At 44.0% G+C, this 24,307-nt stretch overlaps 1 protein-coding gene and 1 pseudogene across 1 annotated transcript; both read right to left on the bottom strand.

The window, feature by feature from the left end:
* Nucleotides 1-13,245: 13,245 nt before the first annotated feature.
* LOC128064072 (vomeronasal type-1 receptor 4-like) lies at nt 13,246-14,169 on the bottom strand (annotated as a pseudogene).
* Nucleotides 14,170-21,760: 7,591 nt separating this feature from the next.
* Nucleotides 21,761-22,666, bottom strand: LOC128063747 (vomeronasal type-1 receptor 4-like). The gene has a single exon (XM_052656560.1). It carries the CDS (start codon nt 22,664-22,666, stop codon nt 21,761-21,763), a length of 906 nt encoding a protein of 301 aa, XP_052512520.1.
* Nucleotides 22,667-24,307: the final 1,641 nt, after the last annotated feature.

Raw genomic sequence — 24,307 nt, 5'->3', positions numbered from 1 at the left:
ATTGTAAACACACACTGGACGTCAAGCATCTGTTAAGAGAGACAGTAAACTACCTTTCCAAGAGCTTTTCAGAATTGATTATAGCTTGTGCTCAGTCGCTCACTTGTGTCCGACTTGCGACCCCATGGACTGTAGCCCGCCAGGCTCCTCTGTCCCTTGGATTCTCCAGGCAAGAACACTGGAGCGGGTTGCCATGCCCTCCTCCAGGGGATCTTCCTGCTCCCGGGACTGAGCCTCTGTCTCCTGTGTCGCAGGCAGTTTCTTTACTAGCTGAGCTATCAGGGAAGCCCCCATCCTTCATAAAATCTCACTTATTCCAGAAATAAGTCAACATTTGATGGGACTGAGGACATGGGATGTAAATAAGGAGGAAGTAGGAACCATATTCAATAAAATCCCCTTGCAGGGGAGCTGAGTGGCAGTGGGGGCGCATGGAGGCCACAGGCAAAACTAGTGGACTTGAGGTGGGTCCACATTATAGAATTTCTTCTTCACGTCTCCGATATCTCCAAAAGACAGATTTGAGAGACAAGGTCTGCAGTGTGGAGGCATTTGTTAATTCAGCAAATATTCTTGAGGTCAGCTCAGTGCCAGGCAGTGTGTGTCCATTTAGGGGCACTGGACAGAGAACTCTGTCCTGAGAGGAGTAAACTGACCCTGGCAGGGTCTTCTTCATTTTATCATCACCGCTTCACATTATATACAAGATGGTGACTTTCCCCCATTGACTTTATCAACCTCTCAGGTCCTGCCAGGCCTCCTGTGGGTCCTGCTGGGGTCAGAAGGCTCAGCAACGTGCAGTAGAAACGGAATGCGGCATAGTTCAATGTGCACTTGAAACGAATGTGTGGTTTTCAGCTGTTGAATGAAACTGACTGCATGCACACATTTTTAATCTGGAAACACGACTTGTTCCATAATATAAAGAACCTCCATCACACACTAGGTTACGCTTGCAGAAAATTAAAAGAAAACATTTGGAAATTGATCTGAAAAAAAAAAAAAAACCACACACACACAATAATTGAAACAGAAATAAGTCCGGAAACCACAATATTACTTCTGGAAACGTAAGCTTCTCTCATACAATTTGTGTTAGTGATTCATGAACTGTTCTGTAGTTCTCTGCTGCGCTTTTGCGCCACGCGGGCAGCAAACGGGGACGTCCCGGACACAGCCAGGCGCACACGAGAGTTCTCTCCCGCGCCTCGAGGACCGCCAGCGCCCAGACTCACACGGTAGATCCTCAGGAAGCTCTGGTCGTCCCGGCTCGAATGCGATGCAGATAAAAACGGACACAGCGGCTCCGCAGCGGGAACTTGAGTGAATGTAAAGATATGGGCCCCCTCGCCAACGTGGTAGAAGGAACCGATCCCCACGTTCAGGAAGACCCCCGCTCGGTGCAGCCGGGGCTCACCCTGAGCGCGGTGCAGGAAGGCTCGGGCAGGCGGAGAGCACGGCTCCGTCTCTCAAACTCACCCGCAGCCGCGCCCGCAGTCGGCCGCGTCTCCCCGAGCCGGCGCGCTGTCTCGCGGCCGACGCCCAGGTCCCCTCGGCCGGACCCGCCTCCACCTCCAGGAGTGGCGCCGGAGGTGAACCGCGGGCAGCGCAGGACGCAAGTGGTGCGGTGACCCTCTCAGGTCTCGGCTCCTTCCGCTGCTTGTAAACCCGCGGCGGACAGTTCTCAGGTCCTCAGAAATGATGAGGTGCTTGGTGGCCGTGTCAACGTCCATTGGCACGTCCACGGCGGGGAGAAAGGTCAGCAAGCAGGGACGCTGGACACTGCACTTCCTGCCCTCTGGGGGGTCACGTGGCTCACTCACTCCACTTCCGTAACTCGGTACTTGTTACCCAAGCAGACAGAGGGTTCCTGCCGACGCTCCCCTGAGCCTGATGAGATAGTTCCACGAATAAACTGAAAGATTAAAGACATACAATTCCATGTATATACAGAATGGTTAAAATGGAACCGGGCTTTCTCATTCACGCCCATGTTCTCTTTGCATTAACTGGATTATTTGATTCAAGACTTTTCTTCTGTTTAGAACATGATATGCGTCAAAAAAAAAAAGAAAAGAAAAGAAAAGAAAAGAAGTCCCTGGGTGTTGATTTTCCTCAAAATTGACCAATTGAGACAGACTTTGTCAAAATACAGACACTGAGTATACACCTGAATGGTGGTGATTTGCCGTGTCCCAGAATAATGTTGGAATGGTAAGGTATCCTTTTCTTCTTTTTGCATCTTCCCTCTCTGTAAATGAACAAGCAATTGCACTCCAGTCCTTCCCATTCTCTGAGTTGTAGAAAATCTAAGAAGACGTGTCAGAGGTCTCTGGATGAGGGGGTTAACTCTGGAAGTTAAGACAGAGGAAGGGATTCTTGTGGACACAGGAAAGGATGGGCTTGGATACTGTAGTGACTCAGACCCAGAACTCGATGTGGCCAGGCTCAGAGGGTGGGGGTGGAAGGACTAGCTGCATTGGCAACATCTCCGCCTAACCAAGTGATGAGGAGGGGGCCTGGACTCGCCTGTCCTGATGTGACCGTGTGGATGGGAGCACAGTTCAGTTCAGTTGCTCAGTCGTGTCTGACTCGTTATGACCCCGTGGACTGCAGCACACCAGGCCTCCCTGTTTCACCAACTCCCAGAGTCCACCCAAACCCATGTCCATTGAGTCAGTGATGCCATTCAACCACCTCATCCTCTGCCGTCCCCTTCTCCTCCTGCCCTCAATCTTTCCCAGCATCAGGGTCTTTTCAAATGAGTCAGCTCTGCGTATCAGGTGGCCGAAGGATTGCAGTTTCAGCTTCAGCATCAGTCCTTCCAATGAACACCCAGGACTGATCTCCTTTAGGATGGACTGGTTGGATCTCCTTGCAGTCCAAGGGACTCTTAAGAGTCTTCTCCAACACCACAGTTCAAAAGCATCAATTCTTCTGTGCTCAGCTTTCTTTATAGTCCAACTCTCACATCCATTCATGACCACTGGAAAAACCATAGCCTTGACTAGATGGACCTTTGTTGGCAAAGTAATGTCTCTGCTTTTGATGGGGCCACAGGATGGGGCCACAGAAGACTCAGAAATAAACCCTCTGCCACAAAGGCCTACAACTCCGCTTGGCTCCCTCCTCACACGGCTCTTTGGGAGATGCTGAGACTTTCGGATCGTTGGAGAGAACATGCAAAGGTTTTCCAGGTCCCCATCATAAAGACAGGTGTGCACAGAGCAGGTGGAAGCACACTCAAGGAGCTGGGCAGCTGGCTGCTTTCCTGATGACACGCGGGTTTGAAGGGGCACCAGAGCACAGTCATCACAGCCCACAGATGATAGGACCCCTCACAGGAGGAGGGAGTGGGCAGAGCAGGTGAAAGGAGCCTGGGCACTCTCTGCATAGCTGGGGAGGTCAGCCCTGGCATTCGGAGCTAACCCAGGAGACGCAGCTGAGCCATGGTCATTCCCCTTCTCTAGCAGTCCCGAGCCGGAATCAGGCACCTTAGGTCCCAGCCAGGGCGGGAGCGCAGGAGACAGGACTGAGACCTCTGGTCACACAGCACACGCTCCTTTCCCTTCGGCCGGGCGTTTGTGCCCTCGGTATGCCCTGTCCTCTCACGCTGTGCATAGAGTCACCTGGGGCTTTGCCACATCCTGTGGGAGGTGCTCCGTCGCTCAATCATGTTGGACTCTTGGTGATCCTGTGGACTGTAGCCCACCAGGATCCTCTGTCCACAGGATTCTCCAGGCAAGAATGCTGGAGGGGGTCGCCATTCCATCCCTCCAGGGGATCTTCCCCACCCTGGGATGGAAGCTGTCTCCCGGGCATCTCCTTCATTAGCAGGTGGATTCTTTATGACTAGTGCCACCTGGGAAGGCCACACAGGACTAAAGCATAGCCTAAATGTTATCATTGCTTAAAAAATAAAAATCTACAGATAGCTCTTATCTACACCTAATGGAGGAGAACACTTGCTGGTTGGAAAGAATAAACATTTCAGGTGGCAGAATTTAGTGAGGCCCTCAGCGAGGCCTTAGCTAGCTGAGCGCTGTTGAAAAGGCGCTTTGCCCGGGGTGATTGTTGGTCAGAGTGTGGTACACAGACGCCTCACCTCAGAACTCGCGGATCCTTGGGTTCATCTGGGGGACAGCTCTCAGCTGGGGCTCGAGGCCTTGACCTTGCACACTAGTGCTCTGAGCTGCAGCGTGCTCCTGAGGTCAGTCTTCTGGGAGACCACCAAACAGTTGTGGCACAGCAAGCCCTCCGCGCCGGGCGCCTTCTGCAGCGAATCCAGGCAGCGGAAGCACCAGCCAAAGCCACATTTCAAGTACCTGGAGTTGTCCAGGTATGTCAGGCAGACCACACATTTACTCGCTTTAAAGAAGTGTTCAGCCATGGGTCCTCTCTGGGGAAACGTGCATGAGACAGCAATTTCCATGAGCTGAATGGATACTAGTCCCTGGGGCACTTTTTTCTCCAGAATTTTTGTCTTATAGAGAATATGACTTCAGTCATGTCTGATTCTTTTGCGACCCCATGAATTGCAGCCCATCAGGCTTCTCTGTCCATGGGATTCTCCAGGTTAACAATATTGGAGTGGGTTGCCATTTCCTTTTCCAGGGGATCTTCCTAACAGGGTGATCCAACCCGAGTCTCCTGCGTTGGCAGGTGGGTTCTTTACTTCTGAGCCACCAAGGAAGCCTGATAGAGAATATAAATCTCTGCAATTTGAATTTTTTTTTAGCTGCGTGGAGGATATTATGCACAGTGAAGTCAATCAGAGAGAGACAAACACTGCATGATATCACTTTTATGTGGACAGTGAAAAACAATATAAATGAACAATATAAATGAAAAACAGAAACACGTTTACAGATATGGAAAACAAATGTGTGGTAACCAGAGGGGAGGCTGGGTGGAGGGCAGTGCTACAGATTAAGAGACAGAAATTACTATACGTAAAATTGATAAACAAGGACCATACTGTATAGCACCAGGGATGTACACCCATTACCCTGTAATAACTTATAATAGAGAATACTTTGCAAAAATACTGAATCACTGTGCTGCACCTCAAAGTAACATATTGAAAATCAGCTATTCTTCAATAAAAAAATAAAACTAATAGGGACGCTAGTGTCAATGCAATAAAGAGCAGTTTGTCTTTTAACATAAAAAACCCAAAAAGATTAAAAAATGATGTTGCAATGATTACACTTTGCCTTTTAACACTGGTTAGATTTATCTGCTCCTCCTTTGTTAATGTGCGTACTGGAAAATGAACTTAGAATCACACATGTGGGTCACCCTGGACTCTCCACCTGTCCAAACTGCATGTGGCAAAAACTCACAGAGGAACTTGAGAGGTGGAACCAGTCTGTGGCTGAAACTTCATCTCACAGAGTCTACCAAGCTCTGATTAGACTCAGGATAATGAAGATCAAACCAGTCAACCCTAAAGGAAATCAACCCTGAATATTCATTGGAAGGACTGATGCTGAAGCTCCAGTACTTTGGCCACCTGATGCCAAGAGCCAGCTCATGGGGAAAGACTGTGATGCTGGAAAGATTGAAGGCAGGAGAAGAGGATGACAGAGGATGAGATGGTTGCATGGCATCACCGACTCAATGGACATGAGTTTGAGGAATCTCTGTGAGACAGTGAAGGACAGGGAAGGCTGGCATGGGGTTGCAAAGAGTTGGACACAACCGAATGACTGAACAATGAAGACTTTATTACTTCTCCAGCCTGGATACTGAACATCTAAGTTCTGCCTATTCTCCTGGAGCTCCTTGTTTCTCCAAGTGCACACACCGTGCCTCAGGTAACACTCCAGCTCTAATATATTTCCAAATCCCTGCCTTCTGTAGAACAGAAATGTAAGAATGAACGCTTCTAAGACAGACTTACCTCTACTCAGCCAGGTCCAGCTGCTTGCCCCCTCTCACAGCTCAGTTCTGCAGTGAGAGCCACCTCCAGGGGCTTTTATAAGAGATTGCTTCTCCCATCTGACGCCCATTCTTTTCTAATCCAATCAGGTTGTGATTTAATTCTGGAAATGGCACCCCACTCCAGTACTCTTGCCTGGAAAATCCCATAGACTGAGAAGCCTCGTAGGCTACAGTCCATGGTGTCACAAAGAGTCAGACACGACTGAGCGACTTCATTTCACTTCAGGTTTCTTTACCCTCCAGTCATACAGAGATCTAACACACACACAAGAGATAATTGTATCTTGAAAGTGCTATTTTTAATCTAATAGGAAACAAATATTGTCAATTCAGTTAGTGCTGAAGGAAATTCACCCTGAATATCCATGGGAAGGACTGATGCTGAAGCTGAAACTCCGATACTTTGGCCACCTGAGGGGAAGAGCTGACTCATTTGAAAAGACCCTGATGCTAGGAAAGATTGAGGGCAGGAGGAGAAGGGGATGACATAGGATGAGATGGTTTGATGGCATCACCAACTCAATAGACATGAGTTTGAGGTAACTCCAGCAGACAGTGGAGGACAGAGAAGCCTGGGCTGCCATAGCCCATGGGGTTGCAAAGAGTCAGACATGACTGAGCAACTGAATAACAACAACAAATGATATCCAAATCGCTGTCAGAAAAAAGTTTTCTGTATTTTCCGTGGAAAATTTTAGTTCAGAGTCAAAGTTAAATCAGGCGTTAAAGGGACCATTGACGGTGCATCAGGGATTTCATTATTTCCATTTGGGCTGGTTCCTCAGTGCTTTATCATATCTCCAAAATACCGTGTCACCAATGGATCAGGAGTCTGTTTTCAAGGACCTTAAATTCCATGCTTCTTTCTAATTATATCCCTAGGTCTTTTTCATCTGTAAAATCCCCCATTTTAGGCCATCTTTTCAACCTCAAAATCCTTTGTATCCATAATGTCAACATGATGGCACAGGTAAACGGTGAATTTTATTGGAAAGTTTTGTTGTGTTTTATTGGAATGCTGAGAGGCTTGACAGGTGGCACTAGTGGTAAGGAACCCACCTGCCAATGCAGGAGACATGAGAGGCGGGGGTTCCATCCCTGGGTTGGGAAGATCCTCTGGAAGAGGGCATGGTAGCCTACTCCAGTATTCTTGCCTGGAGAATCCCATGCACAGAGGAGCCTGGTGGGCTAGAGTCTGTAGGGTCACCAAGAGTCGGACACAACTGAAGAAGGGACTAAGCATGCACCCATTGGAAAGCAGCCACCTCTCTCTACGTATTGTCTAAGGTGGCTGCCACCTACAAATGTAGCATTAAGCAGTTGTGACAGAGACCATATGGCCTATGAACCTAAAAATAGTTACTATCTGAGTCTCTGTGTAAAAGTTTGCTCCCAAGAACTAGTTTTTTGTACTTTGTGAGAATTCCAGTGCCCACAACCCACCCCATCTGAGAGGTCATGGTGCCCCCAGCCCCTGGGACAATCCCACACTCCTCAGGCTTCTCACTGAGAAACTGTTCTTCCTGTTGTCTTTCGTTTCATATTGGGTATGTTTTCATGCTTTTGTTCTCATGCTAGGGCTAATTCTTTGTTTCGGCCATGTTATTTTTTTTTTCTTGTTTGAATATGATTAGAATTTCCAAGAGTACTGTTAAAATTTTCTCCTTTAAATACAATTTTTATTTAAACTTAATTTTTACTGGAGTATAGTTGCCTTACAATGTTGTGTTAGTTTCTATTGAACAGCAAAATGAGTTAGCCACAAGGATACACATATCCCCTCCCTTAATGGATGTTTTCAAGCATACAAACTGTAGACAACAGGGTAATCACCCACTCACCCACCCATACCTCAAGCTCCTTGCCTACTTTTAAGCATCATCTACCTTGAGCAGATCCAGCAGTTCTTTCCACTGGAGAATTTTTACTTTTTGGCTGTGCCATGTGGCATGTGGGATCTTAGTCCCGTGACCAGGGATCAAACCCACACCCTCTGCATTGCAATCTCAGAGTCTTATCCACAGGACCACCAGGGATGTCCCTCCACTGGAGAATTTAAGTGATAATTATATCTTGGCTAGGGACAGTTTGGTGTTAGTGTTAAGAGATACAACTCTGAGGCATTTATGGGGGGGGGAACCCTGCAGCAGTTACCACCATACACTCAAAGGGGAATGAGAGGAGAAGCTCATGATACGACTGTGGCTGAATCACTTATGTGCTGCCTTCTAGAATGTTCCAATCGGCAGCTTCAAATCTTACTCCAGCAGAAAAGGTAAGTTGAATCAACCATCATTAACTCCAAACATTATAGAGAAAAATGACAATTATTTGAGAGCGTGTGTAAGACAAAATGTTAAAAAAGCACCGTATGGTACGTGGTTGGGTCCCTGCTCTGACTCCTACATCCGAGCTGTACCTAGTCCATTCTCTCTCTTAATCTCACTGTTTGAATAGCAAACATCTTCTGGGGACCTGGGTATTCACAGTACGAAGCTGGCAGCTCTGGAGCAGACTGACGTGGAGAGGAGGGGTGTGCACATGTCTGTGTGGCTCTGCCCTGAGCATCTTTGTCTTCAGGGGCTGAAGTGGGAAAGAAGATTCCAAACAAGGGGATTCCCGTCCTGCTGCTGATGCAGAAGAGTTCCAGGTCTCTTGTGTTCACATGTGTAGGTGTGTGCGTGTGTGTGTGTGAGAGAGAGAGTAGGATGGATGCATAGTTGGGCACCCTCTTTTCTGTTACAGACAATTAACTGTATCTGGTATTGGGTGGAGGAGAACTTTGTGAGGTGATGAAAATGTTGTGTTGTACAGAAATATGTCACTACGGAGCACCTGGAATGAGTCTAGGGCAAATGAGGAGCAGAATTTTAATCTTACTCTGCGTGAACTTAGATGTAGGCAGCTCCACGTGGCTAGCCCAGGGACTGGGAGAAGCGGAAGGTGTCTTCCCTTGCGGTGTAGGGCATCTGGCCCAGCAGATGGTGCCAGAGCTCCAGGACGGAGAATCAGGGCTGGTGTTGCTGGTGAGGCAGGAGGAGGCTGGAGACGATGGAAAGGGCTGGGATCCACACACTTGCAGCTGCTCTCCCTGGGTCACAAGAGATTATGAAATAAAGGAATTAAGCTTCTTAAAGTTTCCCAGGTGGTGCTAGTGGTAAAGAATACACCCGTCGATGCAGAAGATGCCAGAGATGCAGGTTTAATCCCTGGGTTGGGAAGATCCCCTGAAGGAGAAAATGGCAACCCACTTCAGTATTCTTGCCTGGAGAATCCCATGGGCAGAGGAGCCTGGGGGGCTACAGTCCGTGGGGTTGCAAACAGTCGGACACGATTATGCATGTACCCACACAAGCTTCTCAGAACCGTTTCTCCTCTGTCTCCTATTTTCTCTTCTTCAGAGAGAGACACACACTCCCTCTCGCTCACACACACACCCTCACAATCTTACTCGTGGTCTCAGTCAGTCTCTCCACTGTGCTTCCCAACATGCACACCCTCTCTCTCTCACACCACTTGTGCTGTATGCTTTGAAGGAGTGCTAGTACAAGAATGAAGAGGAACTTCAGTGCTTCTGGTTCCAGTAAAATGGTGTGTGGAACCAAGAAAGACCCATCTGTCACGGCCACATGGGGATGCTGCAGAACCAGCACCTGTCCTTAGTTGGACCAACATGGCATGTTCTCTAGAGATGGGAAAGTGCAGAAACTGGCTCAGCCTTTGGATGGCATGACTCAGGACTGAAATGAACTCCACCAAAACTAGCTTAGGGGCCGAAGTAGAGTGATCTGTTGAATCCAGTTACAAGAAAACACCAGAGAATTTTTAAAAGCTAGGAAACAACTGTATTTTTTTCCTATGGTGGTTTCCAAGCATGTTCTACCTACATCATTCTTTCTACATTTACTCATTAATATTATATGTATCTATGTTTAAATCCTGACTTTTCCATTCTAAATATAACTGAATTATTTTTTTGTACAGCTGAAGCTAACGCAATATTGCATCTTTTTATTTTTCTCAACATCAAAACACTTTGTATTGGGGTAAATCTGATAGTTGCAGGTGAACAGTGAAGGGATTAAGCCATACATATACATGTGTCCCTTCTCCCCCAAACTCCCTTCCCATACAGGCTGCCATGTGACATTGAGCAGAGTTCCATGTGCCATCCAATAGGTTCCCATTGGTTATCCACTCTAAACATAGTAGCTAACACAAGACTGTAAATCAACTATACTTGGATAAAAAAATGTGTATGTGTTGAGTGTAGCTAGGTATATCTGCATGTGTGAGTATGTTCATGAAGCTGAATTATGAGCTGTTTGTGCTGAGAGGCCCCAGAGCAATGACACATTCTCGGCAGTGTGCAAAGCTAGTAGTGCACCCTGGTTTCTCAAAACTTCCATTAGAAAGAATCTGTATTCTTTGATGAAAACATTAAAAAATAGCAAAAAGCATTTCTGTAGAATTATAATATTTAAAAGGTTTTACATGTTCTTTGAAAGGGTTGAAAGCAGTCGGGTCAGACTGTACTTTGGGAACCCATATACAATGGCTACCACAAGCAACAGAAAGTACTTACACCTTAACACTATCAAAATAAATTTTTTGCCTTAGAAAGGTGAAAAAGATTTATGTATTAAAGTGAAAAGATATCTTTGATATACTGTTAAGTGAAAAAGGAGGTTTCAGAATGATAAGGCTTGCATGCATGTGTGCACAGTTATGACAGTCGTGTCCAACTCTTGACAACCCCATGGACTGTAGCCCGCCAGGCTCCTCTATCCATAGGATTTTCCAGGCAAGAATACTGGAGTGGGTTGCCATTTCCTCTCCCAGGGGATCTTCCCGACCCAGGGATCGAACCTGAGGCTTTTGCCTTGCAGGCGAATTCTTTACCGCTGAGCCACTGGTGAAGCCCTGAATATGGTTTAGTTTCCTCTCATTCAATAACTCAATATGAACTCATTTTTATTATTTTTTCTATTCTTTTTCAAATTCTTTTCCCATTTAGGTTTTTACAGAATATTGAGCAGAGTTCCCTGTGCCATACAGTAGGTCCTATTAGTTATTTATTTTAAATACACCTCTAAAATTAGAGACACAGATATAGAGAACAAATATATGGACACCAAAGAGGGGAAAGGGGGGTGGGATGAACTGGGAGACTGGGTTTGAAGTATATCCACTGTTATGTGTAAATTAGATAACTACTGAAAACCTACTGTATAGTACAGGAAACTGTCAGTGCTCTGTGGTGACCTAAATGGGAAGAAAATCTAAAAAAGAGGAGATATATGTATAGCTGATTCACTTCTGTGCAGCAGAAACCAACACGACGTTGTAAAGTAACTAAAGACCAGTTCTAGGACATGGAAGCAACCTAGGTGTCCATCAACAGATGAATGGATAAGGTAGTTATGGTACATACTCACAGTGGAATATTACTCAGCTATAAAAAGGAATGCATTTGAGTCAGTTCTAATGAGGTGGATGAAGCTTACAGAGTGAAGTAAGTCAGAAAGAGAAAGACAAATATCATATATTAATGTAAATATATGGAATATTGGAGAAGGAAATGGCAACCCACTCCAGTATTCTTGCCTCAAGAGTCCCATGGACTGTAGCCTGTCAGGCTCCTCTGTCGGGGTCACAAGAGTTGGACACGACTTAGCTAGAAAACCACCATCACCGAGGAATCTAGAAAGATGGTACTGATGAACCTACTTGCAGGGCAGCAGTGAAGACACAGATACAGAGAAGAGACTTACGGACACAGTGGGGGAAAGAGAGGGTGGGATGATTTGAGAGAGGAGCAGTGAAACATATACATTACCGTATATAAAACAGCCAGGGGGAGTTTGATGTAAGACGCAGGGAACCCCAAGCTGGTGCTCTGTGACAACCTAGAGGGGTGGGATGGGGAGGCAGGAGTGGGGGGGCGGTTCAGGAGGAGGGGACATATGTATACCTATGGCCGATTCATGTGGATATATGGCAAAAAAAATCATACTATTGTTAAGTAGTTATCCTCTAATTTTAAAGCTCAGGGCTGGTGCACTGGGATGACCCAGAGGGATGGTAGGAGGGAGGTGGGAGGGGGGTTCAGGATGGGGAACACATGTACACCTGTGGCGGATTCATGTCGATGTATGGCAAAGCCAATACACTATTGTAAAGTAATTAGCCTCCAATTACCATAAATATATTTAAATTAAAAAAGAAAATGCTGAGTTATTAAAAAAATAAAACATTTAAACAATTTTAATGGTATATTAAAAACAACAGTCTGTCACAAAACAAGGGGGGAAGGAAAAACAGAGTAAAAACCTGAGAGAACAGATAGACAACCGAGACTAGACGAAAACTACACATTTAAGTGACAAATATAAAAGACGGCAGTTTTTACTCCTTTCACATGACTTCATCCATCCAATCAACCAGGTTACTGAGACTCAACCATGTAAAGAACATGCAGCTTTCAAGGTGAAGCAATCCATTGAGGAACACTGATTTTCTGTGTAGGACTTTAGCTGACTGGAGAAACATGAGTTAAACAAAGATTCAAGGTAATACAGAACAACACCTTCTCCTTTTCCCAGTTTTTAAACAATCTTCTTCACTGAAATAAAGTCTCTGCCCATCCTGGAATAATATTTATCTGGACCAATACTGGATTATGTGCCAGTGTATTTCAGGTATTATTCACAGTAACACTGAGATAAAATTTGTGGAAATACTTAAAATATTTCTTTATAAAGGCGATTTATTCCAGACAGTTGGATGGATTGAGGGAGAAATTGGTTTCCTCAAAAATCTGAAGTATCCTTTTCAAGCTGATATAATTTGATGGGTGGACTATCAAATATACCAGTGCAGCACCTTATTAAACTGATCTTCCATGTTCGTTGGATTTTATGTAAAAATTTGGTACTTACTATAAACATCAAAAAGTACAAATGTTCAGTTGTAAAATAAGTCACAGGGATATAATATACAATATAGTGACTATAGATAATAATACTGTATTGCATGGTTTTAAATTTGCTAAGAGAGTAAACCTTAAAAGTCCTCATTACAGGAAAAATAATTTTTGTGACTGTGTATGAATACAGCAATTTGTTCTTACTGAGGTGATATTTCGCAACATATACAGGTATAGAATCATTATATTGTACAACTAAAACTACTATAACATTTTATGTTAATTATATCAATAAAAATGGCACTGAGTAAAGAGTCACAGAATAGAGTGATCTCAGCTATTAATGAAGCTATCTTCTACACATTTGCACTTCAGCCGTGACTTCTAACAACATGAGAGCAGAATCTAGGAAATCTAGGATCCCTAAGGATAAGCAGAAAGGGGCTTAAAGTAGGGAAACATGAAACCAAAATATGAGCGGTATCAACCACAGATGAATATTTGAGAAGGAAGCGATGTAAAAAGAAAAAATGGAATTCAGTATGTAAACGATGACAAAGGTGACCACCAGCGTCAGGATGGTGTGGGCGGATCTGGTCTCCGGGGGGCATCAGTGGTGTCCAGTGAGGGGTGTGAATATACTGCACACTCTGGCGGTGCCTGTGCAGAAGCACCACGGAGCCACTGGACTGGACCATGAGGCCAAGAACACACAGCATCAGAGATGAACCACAAGTAGACAGAGCCGTCAGCAGGACCTGAGGATGAGCAAAACCACATTCCTTGGTTATCAGTATAGTTGCGTGTGTTCTGTGGAGCAGCGGTTTTCAGAGGAACAGGGATGTACATTAAGAGACGGAGCACCCAGCAGGTGCAGCAGGAAGGGCCAGTGACCCTGGGGGCCCTTCCTCTGAGCACCACCCACTCCGCTCTCCTGGGGGTGAGCGTGAAGGACTGATAGGTGCTCAGGATGCAGGTGGAGCACAGAGCGGTGCTGAGAGCCACTCTCCGTAAGTAACACAGAGTTTACATCCAAGACTAGATAGGGGGTTCTCTGACAAAAAAGTTGCCATTGTGTGGAGAACACCAAGAGCGAGAAGAACCAGGAGACTGGCCACGGCCATGTGGGTGAGAATCACGTATGTGGATACCTTCTGGTGGCCAAGCAAGCCTGGAGAGATGCTGTAGAGGAAAAGGATGACATTGACCAGGGCCCCAACCACCGTCTGTAACTGCAAGATTGTTTTCAGAACCATGTCCCCTGGGATTGTCAGGGCATCTTTGTGAAAAGACATGGAGAGGACGCCAGAGTGTCCTGGAGCAGAAAAGAGGCTGTGCTAATGAAAACATCAGCAGTCTTCTTACAGAACCTACGCTGGAAAAGAATTCTCAAAATAAAAAAGAATTCTTACTCTTCTTTCTCCCAAGAAAGCAGATACTTTTATACTCTACAAGGAGGGGCTCAACTCGAAGAACAAGCACATAACAGCTGTATTATTCACCATTACTGTTTTGTATTTATATTGGTCTCCCATGACGTGGGAATCATGTCTGTCTTGTTCAGCAACATGGTTGATCTCTGACAGACGTTAAATAATACGTACTGAGTATATGAATATGTGACAGGAGATAGAGTCAAGGATATAGTCTACCACCTACAGAACTCATGATTATCCTGCCTATTGTAAAAATGTATTAATTTAAGAAAATAAAATGCAAAAATATCACTCAGGTTATAGGACTGTCCAACTAATTTTAATATGGCTGCAACTGAATTAGCTGTCAACATTGGAGAACTCATGTATCATCAGAATTACTCTACCCAATATAACTTAAGAAATCAGTCATGGACTTCTGGTTTCTGGTTTTTCATGCATGGAGCTTGAAAGTCACCACTCTGTTCTAACAACAAGAAAAAACACTGAACAGAGGAAAAATTCTTGGATCTGTAAAAGAGGTGAGAAAACCGGGGGCATCACTGCCTCAAAGACTGAAGACTCGGACAGGGAATAGAGGGGATCAAAGCTTATGGGAGCAGAGTCTCACAATGGAAAGAAACACCTTGGGAACAAGACGTGGGGCAGGAAAACATGCACTCTGTCCTTGGGTTGATGGGGGCTCCGTGTGTAGAGTCTGAGGGTAGAAACTCTAGGAAGAGCAATTGCATTGGGATCTCCAGTTTTGTGGGTTAAAAACTATTACGGATTAGAAAAAATAGAGAGGGGACATTAGAATAAATTGATCATAGCAACTATCAATTTATAATTGGTTCTTGGGCACCAGTTCCCTCAGCTGGGAAACAGTCCTGAGTTCATCCTTCTGAAGCCCACAGAGCAGAAGTGGTACAGTTAATCGTCCCCACTGGGCTCCTTCTGCAGTGAGTTGATGCACTATGGCCAGCGGACTTGTCCACAGTTCAGGTACATGGGTTTGAGGAGAGAAGGCAGGCAGATAAGACGGCCACCGCCTCTTTAAAGTATTCAACTGTAGTTCCTGTCTGCAGAAAATATGCATGATAATGATTTAATGTATTGAATGATTATTCATCCTTGGAACCTGCCCCCACATATTTAAACACTTAGAGTTACTGTGACCCTACTGTGTGCCATCCCTAGTACTAGGTAATGAAGATGCAAGCAGAAATAATACTCATGGTCCTGGCTCGAGATATGAAATGCTGGTTTCATGAAGGATGTGGTTCACCACCAGACTTCTAGCAGAGCTGGTGAAAGTGTCCAGATCTGGGCTGTCCAGTGTGGAAGCTCCAGTCCCGTGTGGCTACTGAGCTCCTTAAACGGGCTCATCTGAACAGAGAGGGGCTGTGGGTGTAACATACACACTCAATTTCAAGAAAGTATTAAGATAGAGATTTTAAACCATCTTGTCAAGAACTATTCAGAACTGATTACAACTTGAAATGGTAATAGTTATGATATTAAAATAATTGATACTGTAAAATAATTGACACTTAATGTGGTTACATGTAAATTTATAATCATAATCGACCTCTATGGACCAATGTCTGTTTCCATTGAGTGCTGCTGGTCAGACTCAGACCTTCTGCCTCTCAGCTGAACCCACCTGGCTGTGGCAAAACACCTGGCCCAGTATGAGGGGCTGAATAAGTCAGCAGGGGAAATGCAGCATCTCATGCTGCCTGCGAAACCTTCTTCAACTTTGAAAAATAACGTGACATTATTTTGTCACATGAACATTTATATTCTTCATGGCATGCCAGGGTCCAGCCCTGGTGGATCCAGGGTAATTCGAAGGGTGGACGGAGTTGGCAAGATTTATTTAATTAGAAATATAAGATTAGATTAGGAAAAAATAGTGTAGTAGGAAAATGAGTGGAGGAAAGAGGCTGATTAACTTGGTTTACATGGAAAACCAATAAAGTTCCAGACAAGGAACGTGCCCCATCTGTGTTGGGCCATAGGCGCCCGCTTGAATATTGGAGGGCGCCCCGCCTTGGGCTCCCTCTCGCGTGGGTCTCAGAAGCCCGGGCAAGTAAGTAGACTCGGTGAGTGCCAGGAGCCAGCGTGAGGAACTCCGCCCACGGCAAAGGTCATGAGGAAGGAGGCTCGGCATACGCAAAGGCAGGATCGAGCCTCAGGAAAGCCCCTGTTCCCGAGCATCTACACCCAAAACCAGAGTCTGTTTTATGCTATCACCTATACCTCTGACTTTACGGGGGGCTCTCCCCCATCACCATTTCTCTCGGAGAAGGAGTTAACTTGCAGCTCCAGTTAATAAAAATTCCTGGGCGTGACAAGAGTGTTTCAACTTACAAACTCCTCTGAAGTTTCTCTAGCCTGCCTGAGCGGGTTCGTCCAGCCACATGTGATTGTTTACAGCCTCCCAACCGTGAGAGGCACAAGATGCTTTAAACTTTTTATATGCAGACTCTTGAAAAGTTAGAAAATTATTAGTATAGTATAGTGGGTTGATTAGGAATTATATTGGTGAAGGGTTTTTCATTTATTGTGCCAATAATTACTGCTAATTCTCTGCCCTAGGTGTGACAAGGGTGTCTCAGGTCAAACCTCTCTGCTGGCAAACTAGCTTGTGTGACAGGATTATCCATACTCCTGCCAAACACATGATTGTTTACTACCTCTCAACCATAAACAGCACAGAGAGTCTGGAGTATTTTGAAAGTCTTAATTAGCACAGGGCTTTTCTCATTGTCGAGTCAATGATCGCTGCCAGGCCTCCATATCCTTAGGCACCTGGGAATATATTAATCAATGTATTTGGAATATAGAAAAGGAAATATAGTAGTTTTTGATGTTAGCAATACTAGACTTTTTGAGTTAATGAATTTTCTCTTTTGTCATAGGTCACTGTACTTTGTTATAAATCACTGTGTCCTTGCTATGTAAAAATGTAACTTTATCACTATCTTAAGACTAAATAGATCTTAAGGGGAATACTGGTGAAGGGATTTCATTTGTTGAGCCAACATTTGCTGCTAAATCTCCGTATTCCTTGCCCTTATAATGAATATAACTAGCATATAGGAGAAATAAGTATTAACCTTTAAGATTAATCATGTTAAACCTTAGACTAAGTGAATTCCTTTCTTGATTGTAACCCACTACACCCTCACCCTATAGGAATGCAACTTTATTTGGAGGTGGCACTTGGTTTAAGAAAACATCACCCCTGGAAAAAATAAGTTTTCTGGTTGACTGACCGTTATCAGAAAGGGCCATAAAATGTCAGCAGGCCTCACGGCCAGAAGATGATGTAATACCCCTAAGACCTTTGTATAATTTTATATGAAGCACCTGATTTTGACAAGGGTCAGGTCTGCTGACCCCCGCATGACTCTGTATTCATCCCTATGTGTAACAAAAAATATATAAGCAAACCTGAAAAATAAAGAAATGGGATCAGTTTCTGGAAAGACTGATTTCCCCGTGTCGTTCTCTTCCCTTCTGGCTGAATTCCCATCTGGTACATGGGTACTCACCAAGCCTGCTAATTCTGCCTGGGCTTCTAAGATAGGACCGGGGAGGCCTCAGTGTCTCTTCTCCTTCGGGAGAACGGAAAGACGCCTGTGGCCTACGTAGGTGGTGATTGGTATTCCACGTAAACCAAGTTATTCAGCCTCTTTTTCTCCACTAATTTTCCTACTACACTATCCGTTTCTAATCTCTCTATATATCTGTAATTAAATAAGTTTTTTCCTAGGACGCCTACTCCATCTCCCCTTCGAATTACCCTGGATCCACCGGGGCTGGACCCCGGCAGGTGAGCCTCTGCGTTCCAAGGGATCAGCCTGAAAAGGAGAGGGAGGGAGAGGGAGCAAGAGAAAGAATCAACACGGGGGAGGCCAGGCTTGTGCAAAAACCCCTCCAACTTTATTATTCAAAAGGTGTTTATATACCCTGAATTTTACATAATGGAAGACACAGAGTCATGCAGGGGCAGCAGTCCTGACCCTTTCTGTATGTCTTTTTGTATACAAAAGGTCTCAGGTGATTTACATTATCTTCTGGCCAAGAGGCTTGCTAACACTTCTTGGCTCTCTTCCTTCTGAATGCTAATCTCGTTTCCCCTGAAGTGTTTTTCTTTAACCTGCATCTCCTTAAAGCACTAAAGTTACATCTCTATAGAACAAAGGTGCAGTGGGTGATAACAAAGAAGGTACTTAACTCAAAGATCTAACTTGTTTTTTCTATATACCAACTATATCAACAAATAAAAGATATGAAAGTTTGGCAGCAAGTATTGGCTCAACAATGAGAGCTTAATCAGTTTTATTCTAATGATCTTGACCCCTCGGAAGCCCCTGCATTCCTAGGATGTTTTAAGCTTCCTGTGCCTCTGGCGGTTGGGAGACTGTAAACAATCACATGTGCAGCTGTAAGAGTCCTGTAGGCAGGCTAGAAAGCCATCAGAGGGGTTTTTGGATTGAAACAGTAGTATTATGTCCAGGAGACTTATTAACTTTTCCCAGAAAAAGGTGGTGGGGGGATAGATCCCCTGTTAATGTTAGAAGAGTGGATGAAAAGCATAATGTAGTACGGCAGGCAGACTCTGGTTTTGGGGGTGGATGCTCAGGAAATTTCAGGGGTTCCCCCTGAAGCCTGATCACGCCCTTGCGTTTTGTCAGGCTTCCTTCCTCATGACCTTTGCCATGACGCTGGCTCCCGGCAATGGCAGATCAGCTGCATAACCAAGAGAATCTCTTATACATATTCACCAGAACACATGTGTAAGAAAGTTCATCACAGCATGTCTCACAATGGTAAAGAGCCAGAAAAAATTCAAATACCCATCACCACTAGAGCAAGTAATGAATGGAATATTACAAAGCAGTAATAATGAGTGTTCAACATCACTAGTCATCAGGAAAATGCAAGCCAAAACCACAATAAGATATCACCTCACATTTGTCAGAAAAGCTATTATTAAATAGACAACAAATAACAAGCGTTGGTGAGGATGTGGGGAAAAGGCAACTCGTGTGCACCGTCGGTGGGAATTTAAACTGGTGTGGTCACTGTGAAAAGCAGAATAGAGATTCCTCAAAAAATTAGATCTGGAACTGCCATACAATCCAGCAATTCCAATCCTGGATATTTTTCCAAAAAACAAAAACACTAATTCAAAAACATATGGACAAATACCTTAATGTTCATTGAAGCATTATTTACAATAGCTAAGAAATGGAAACAATCTAAGTATCTATCAACAGATGAATGTATAAGGAAGATGTGGTATACAAAGGAATATTACTTGGCCAGAAAAAGAATGAAATTTTGCCATCTGCAACAACACGGATGAACCTAGACCTATTATGCTAAGTGAAATAAGTCAGATAAAGGAAGACAAATATCGTGACTTCACTTACATGGGGCATTTACAAAAGAAAACAAAATAAACAAGATCAGACTCATAGAGGCAGATACTCTGGTGGTTTTCAGTGTTAGGACCAAACTGGAGCCAGGACAGGCTCTAAGGGGCAGGCTAGGCCTGAGGTTTAGTCTCTAGGAAAGCTGAGGCACTGGGAACTCCTGCAGGCAGTGTAGCTCGACCAATCAGAAAATATCCCCGTAGCCCCCCTGCCCACGCCAGACCGGAGCCAATTCGGATAGAGATGTGAGGTTTAAAAGTCCCGCGCGTGCCTACGGTTTAGCCAATCAGCTATGCTGTTACAGGAACAAAGAACCGTCTGTATAAAAGTAGATGCGATTCAGTGCTCGGGGCTCTGGTCAAGACTCCACTGTGCTGGATGAGACCTGAGCCCTAGCTCGAGCTAGCAATAAACCCCCTTTGTGCCTTTGCATTGCTGTGGATGTCTTATTCTCTCGGTTCTGGGGACTCGGACTTTGGGCACAACATCAGGAAGGAGGAAGTTGGAGGTTGGATGAAACAGATGAACAGATGAGACAGATCAAGGCACAAACCTCCGGTTATGACATAAATAAGTCACTGAGCTGTAACATAAGGAATACAGTCAGCACTGTGCACAGGGAGGAGTGGTAATGGGAGTTGCGGAGATCAACTCCTAACGTAAGTAAATGTGGAATCAGTATGCTGCACACCAGAAACAAATATAACATTGCATGTCAACTATAATTAACAAACAAAATAAAAAAGAGAGAAAAAAAGAAATCCTCTTGATCCATATCCTTTCAACACTTGGTATTACCAGACTTGTTGCATTAGAGACAACTACCTTATCACAGCAAAAATCATAGCATTAACTGTGGGTAATTCTATGTATAGAGAATAAGCATTTATAAAAGCAGTACCATAAAACATTACAAATGTGTGGAACTGTATAGTCTAAGAAATTCCTGTGTATTCTGTAAAATGGTCAACAGTGATTCTAAGCAGAATATAACACTTTAGGAACTCATACAATGGCTACAAAAATCAAACCAATAAAAAAGTAGTTATACCATAACACTATATACTTTTCAAATGGAATGCAAAAAACAAAACACTAGACTATCCAAATAAAAGGCCAAAAAAAAAGAGGAAAAACTGAAAACTAAGACCCAAGTTTCTGATTTTCAATGATGAATAATAAACACTCAAGTGACAAATATAGACAGTTTTCACTCCCTCCTTAATGTTACTTAATCCATTCAATCAACCAAATTTATTGATGGTCAATCACATAAAGAAAATTCAGGCTGAAAGAAGAAGCAACCCATATGAAACAACATTTATTTTCTGTATTAACACTACAACGTACTGGAAAATACAAGTGAAATAAAGGTATATGGTAATACAGAAGAACACCTCCATTTTCTGTATTTATTATCTTCATCCACGAAATAAAAATTTCCATCCACCCTACAGTAATATTTATCTAGACAAACATTAGATTATGTGTCAATGTATATCAGGTATTAGCTGCAACATATGGAAAAAATAATCTGCAAAAACTCCTGAAGAAAGGTTTCTTTTAGCGAGCTGAACTAGCCATCAAGGAAATGATTTCCTCAAAAAGAGTTTGTATTTTTTAAATGATAAATTTCTTTCTTTTAAAAATCATTTATTTATTTATTTTATTTTTGGCGGCACTGGGTCTCTGTTGCTATGCTTGGGTTTTGTGTAGTTGCTGTGATGGAGGCTACTCTCTAGTTGCCGTGCGCAGGTGTCTCATTGTGGTGGCTTCTCTTGTTGCAGAGCACAGGTTTAGGGTGTGCAGGCTTCCTATCAATTAGACACTGTGGTGATCATCTTGCAATACATATAAATACCCATTTATCATGCTGCACAACTGGAACTGACATTATGTTATATACTAATTATACTGGAGAAACATTATTACTGAGGAAATAGTTACAGAATGGAGTCACTCTCATTATCAAAGCTGTCTACTATACACTTCGCACTTTAACAATACATTTTAATAATTCAGGAGCAGAATCTAGGTGCTCTCAGATCCCTAAGGAGCAAGAGGAAGGGAGAAACAGTGGGAAAACATGAAACTAAGACACTAGAGGTCTGCAGCAACCATAGACGAAAATCGTGAAAAGCACTAATACAAAAAGCAAAAACAGAATTCAGCACATAAAACATGACAAAGGTGACCACCAGCATCAGGATCGTGTGGGTAGCTCTGGTCTCTGGGGGGCATCTGTGGTGTCCAGTGCGGGTATGAATATACTTCATTTTCTGGTGGTGTCTGTGCAGAAGAAGCACCATGGAGCCACTGGACCAGATCATGAGGCTAATAAATACGGCATCTGAGACAGACCACAAGAAGGTAAAGCCTGATTTATGACCCAAGGACGTGCAGAACCACCTGCCTTGAGTATCAGAATAGTTGTGCGTGTCCTGCGGACCAGTGATGTTCACAGGAATGTAGATATTCACGAAGGCACTGAATATCCAGCAAATCCAGCAGGAAGAATCTGTGACCCTGCGGGCTCTTCTGAGCAATGACCTCCCTTCACTTCTAGGGATGAGAGTGCAGGACTGATAGGTGCTCAGGACACAGGTGGAGCACAGGGCGGTGCTGCGAGCCACTCTGTGTATGTAATATACAAGTTTACACCCAAGACTGGACAGGGGCTTACTTGAAACAAAAGCTGTCATTGTGTGGGGAATCCCAGAAGAGAGAAGAACCAAGAGATTGGCCAGGGCCATGTGGGTGAGAATCGTGTCTGTGGGTCTCTGCTTGTGTCCAAACAAGACTGGAAAGATGTTTTGGAAGAAAAGGATGACATTGACCAGAGACCCAACTCCCATCTGTAAGAGATAGGTGGTTTTCAGAGCTGCCTGGCTTGCAGTTCTTAGGACATCTTTCTGAGAAGACATGGAGAGGATTTCAGAGTGTCCTGGAGCAGAAAGGAAGCTGTGCAGGTGATGACATCAGCAGTCTTCTTACATAACTAACACTAGGAAGGGATTTTCACTCTTTACTTCTCTTGAGAAAAATGACACTCTCATATGCCAGATAATCAGTTTTACCTGGAGAACATACACTTGACGTTAGTTATAAGTTTCACCATTATAATTTTTTATTTACTCCTATTTACTTGTATATCCTGTTCTCCACCTGCATGTAAGGTCCATGAACTCAAGAACCATGTCTGTCTTGTTCAACAACATTTGCTGACCCATCATAAGTGTTAAATGATATGTATCAGGTATATGAGTGACGGAAGACAGAGATAAGGATGTACTCTACCACTTAGGGATTCATGATCATCCCACTCATTACAAGAACGTGTTGAGTGATTTCACCAAGATGGCAACAGAGAAGGCTTGCTCCTCCCATGGACACAGTGAATATATTTACACATGGATCAATTCCTTTGAGAGAACTCCAGGAAATCATTGAATGGCTTGTGCACATCAGATGACTTTGCAAACACCCATGTCAAAACAGGTGGGAAAGTCTGGGACACCTGCTCACCATGAACCCCACCTGTAGCACAGTGCATTCCAATCACAATGAAGCACTCAACTACTTGGTTCTCTGAGAAGTAAGGACCTGAACCACATATTAGCTCCCTGAAATCATTTAGCTCTGGTAGCCAGTGTCGATGGGCACTGTGGAGCCTCAAAGGGCTAAGAAAATAAAAAAGTAGCTGTGAAATGACCTGCTAGCATCCACCACAGCCACATCCCCAGAGTCAGTGCAGCGTGAATAGGCTTTAATACCCATTACCCTGCTGAAGTAGTACTCTTTACCAGCTACTGCCTGAGGATCTGGCATTTAAGCACTGCATTGAGTGGCTGATTGGGAGGCTCTCAGGAGACTGAAAGAACAAGTGGCCACTGCTTCCACATTCTCCCTCTGGTTTGATTCGAAAAATAAAACCAAGCCTTCAGCTTGTGCCTGGAAGGAACTTGTCCACACACATCTCATGTCCCAACCTCTGTGGCTGCCCCCGAAGGGGTGGACCCTCTAATCACCCACCCCAACAGTGAAGGGTACTCAGCCTACTGGAGTCCCACAGGACCATGTTATGCAGAATTGAAGTTTTCACAGTCACGCATAGACCTACAGAGAAGGGATGGAAAAAGATAGTCCATGCAGGTAGAAACCAAAAGGAAGTAGGGGTAACTGTAGTCATCTCAGACAAAAATAGACTAAAGGGCAAAAACTGTAACAACAGACAAAGGAAGTCATTATATAATGATGAAAGTATCCATTCATTAATAAAATAGAACAACTGTAAATATTTGTAAGCCCAACATAGGAGCACCTCAATATATTAAGGACTTGTTTATATAAATCAAGGGGAAAAATATACAACCACACAGTAATAATATGGACATTAATTTCATAGTCTCAGCAATAGATTAATCATATAGAAAATCAATAAGGAATCACTGAACTCAAACTATACATGAGACCACATGAACTTAACAGACACACCATCCATCAGCAACAGAAAATATATTAAGTGCACATGGTCCATTCTCCATGCGTCTTAACATATTTAAGAC

Source organism: Budorcas taxicolor, chromosome 18, assembly GCF_023091745.1.
Source record: "Budorcas taxicolor isolate Tak-1 chromosome 18, Takin1.1, whole genome shotgun sequence".
Lineage (NCBI taxonomy): Eukaryota > Metazoa > Chordata > Mammalia > Artiodactyla > Bovidae > Budorcas > Budorcas taxicolor.
The sequence above is the reverse complement of the archived record's forward strand: the minus strand, read 5'-3'. Positions and strand labels throughout refer to the sequence as shown.

Bases quoted from the DNA above. Each gene is read 5' to 3' on its own strand.
- LOC128063747 (XM_052656560.1), bottom strand. From the start codon at position 22,666: ATGTCTTCTCAGAAAGATGTCCTAAGAACTGCAAGCCAGGCAGCTCTG.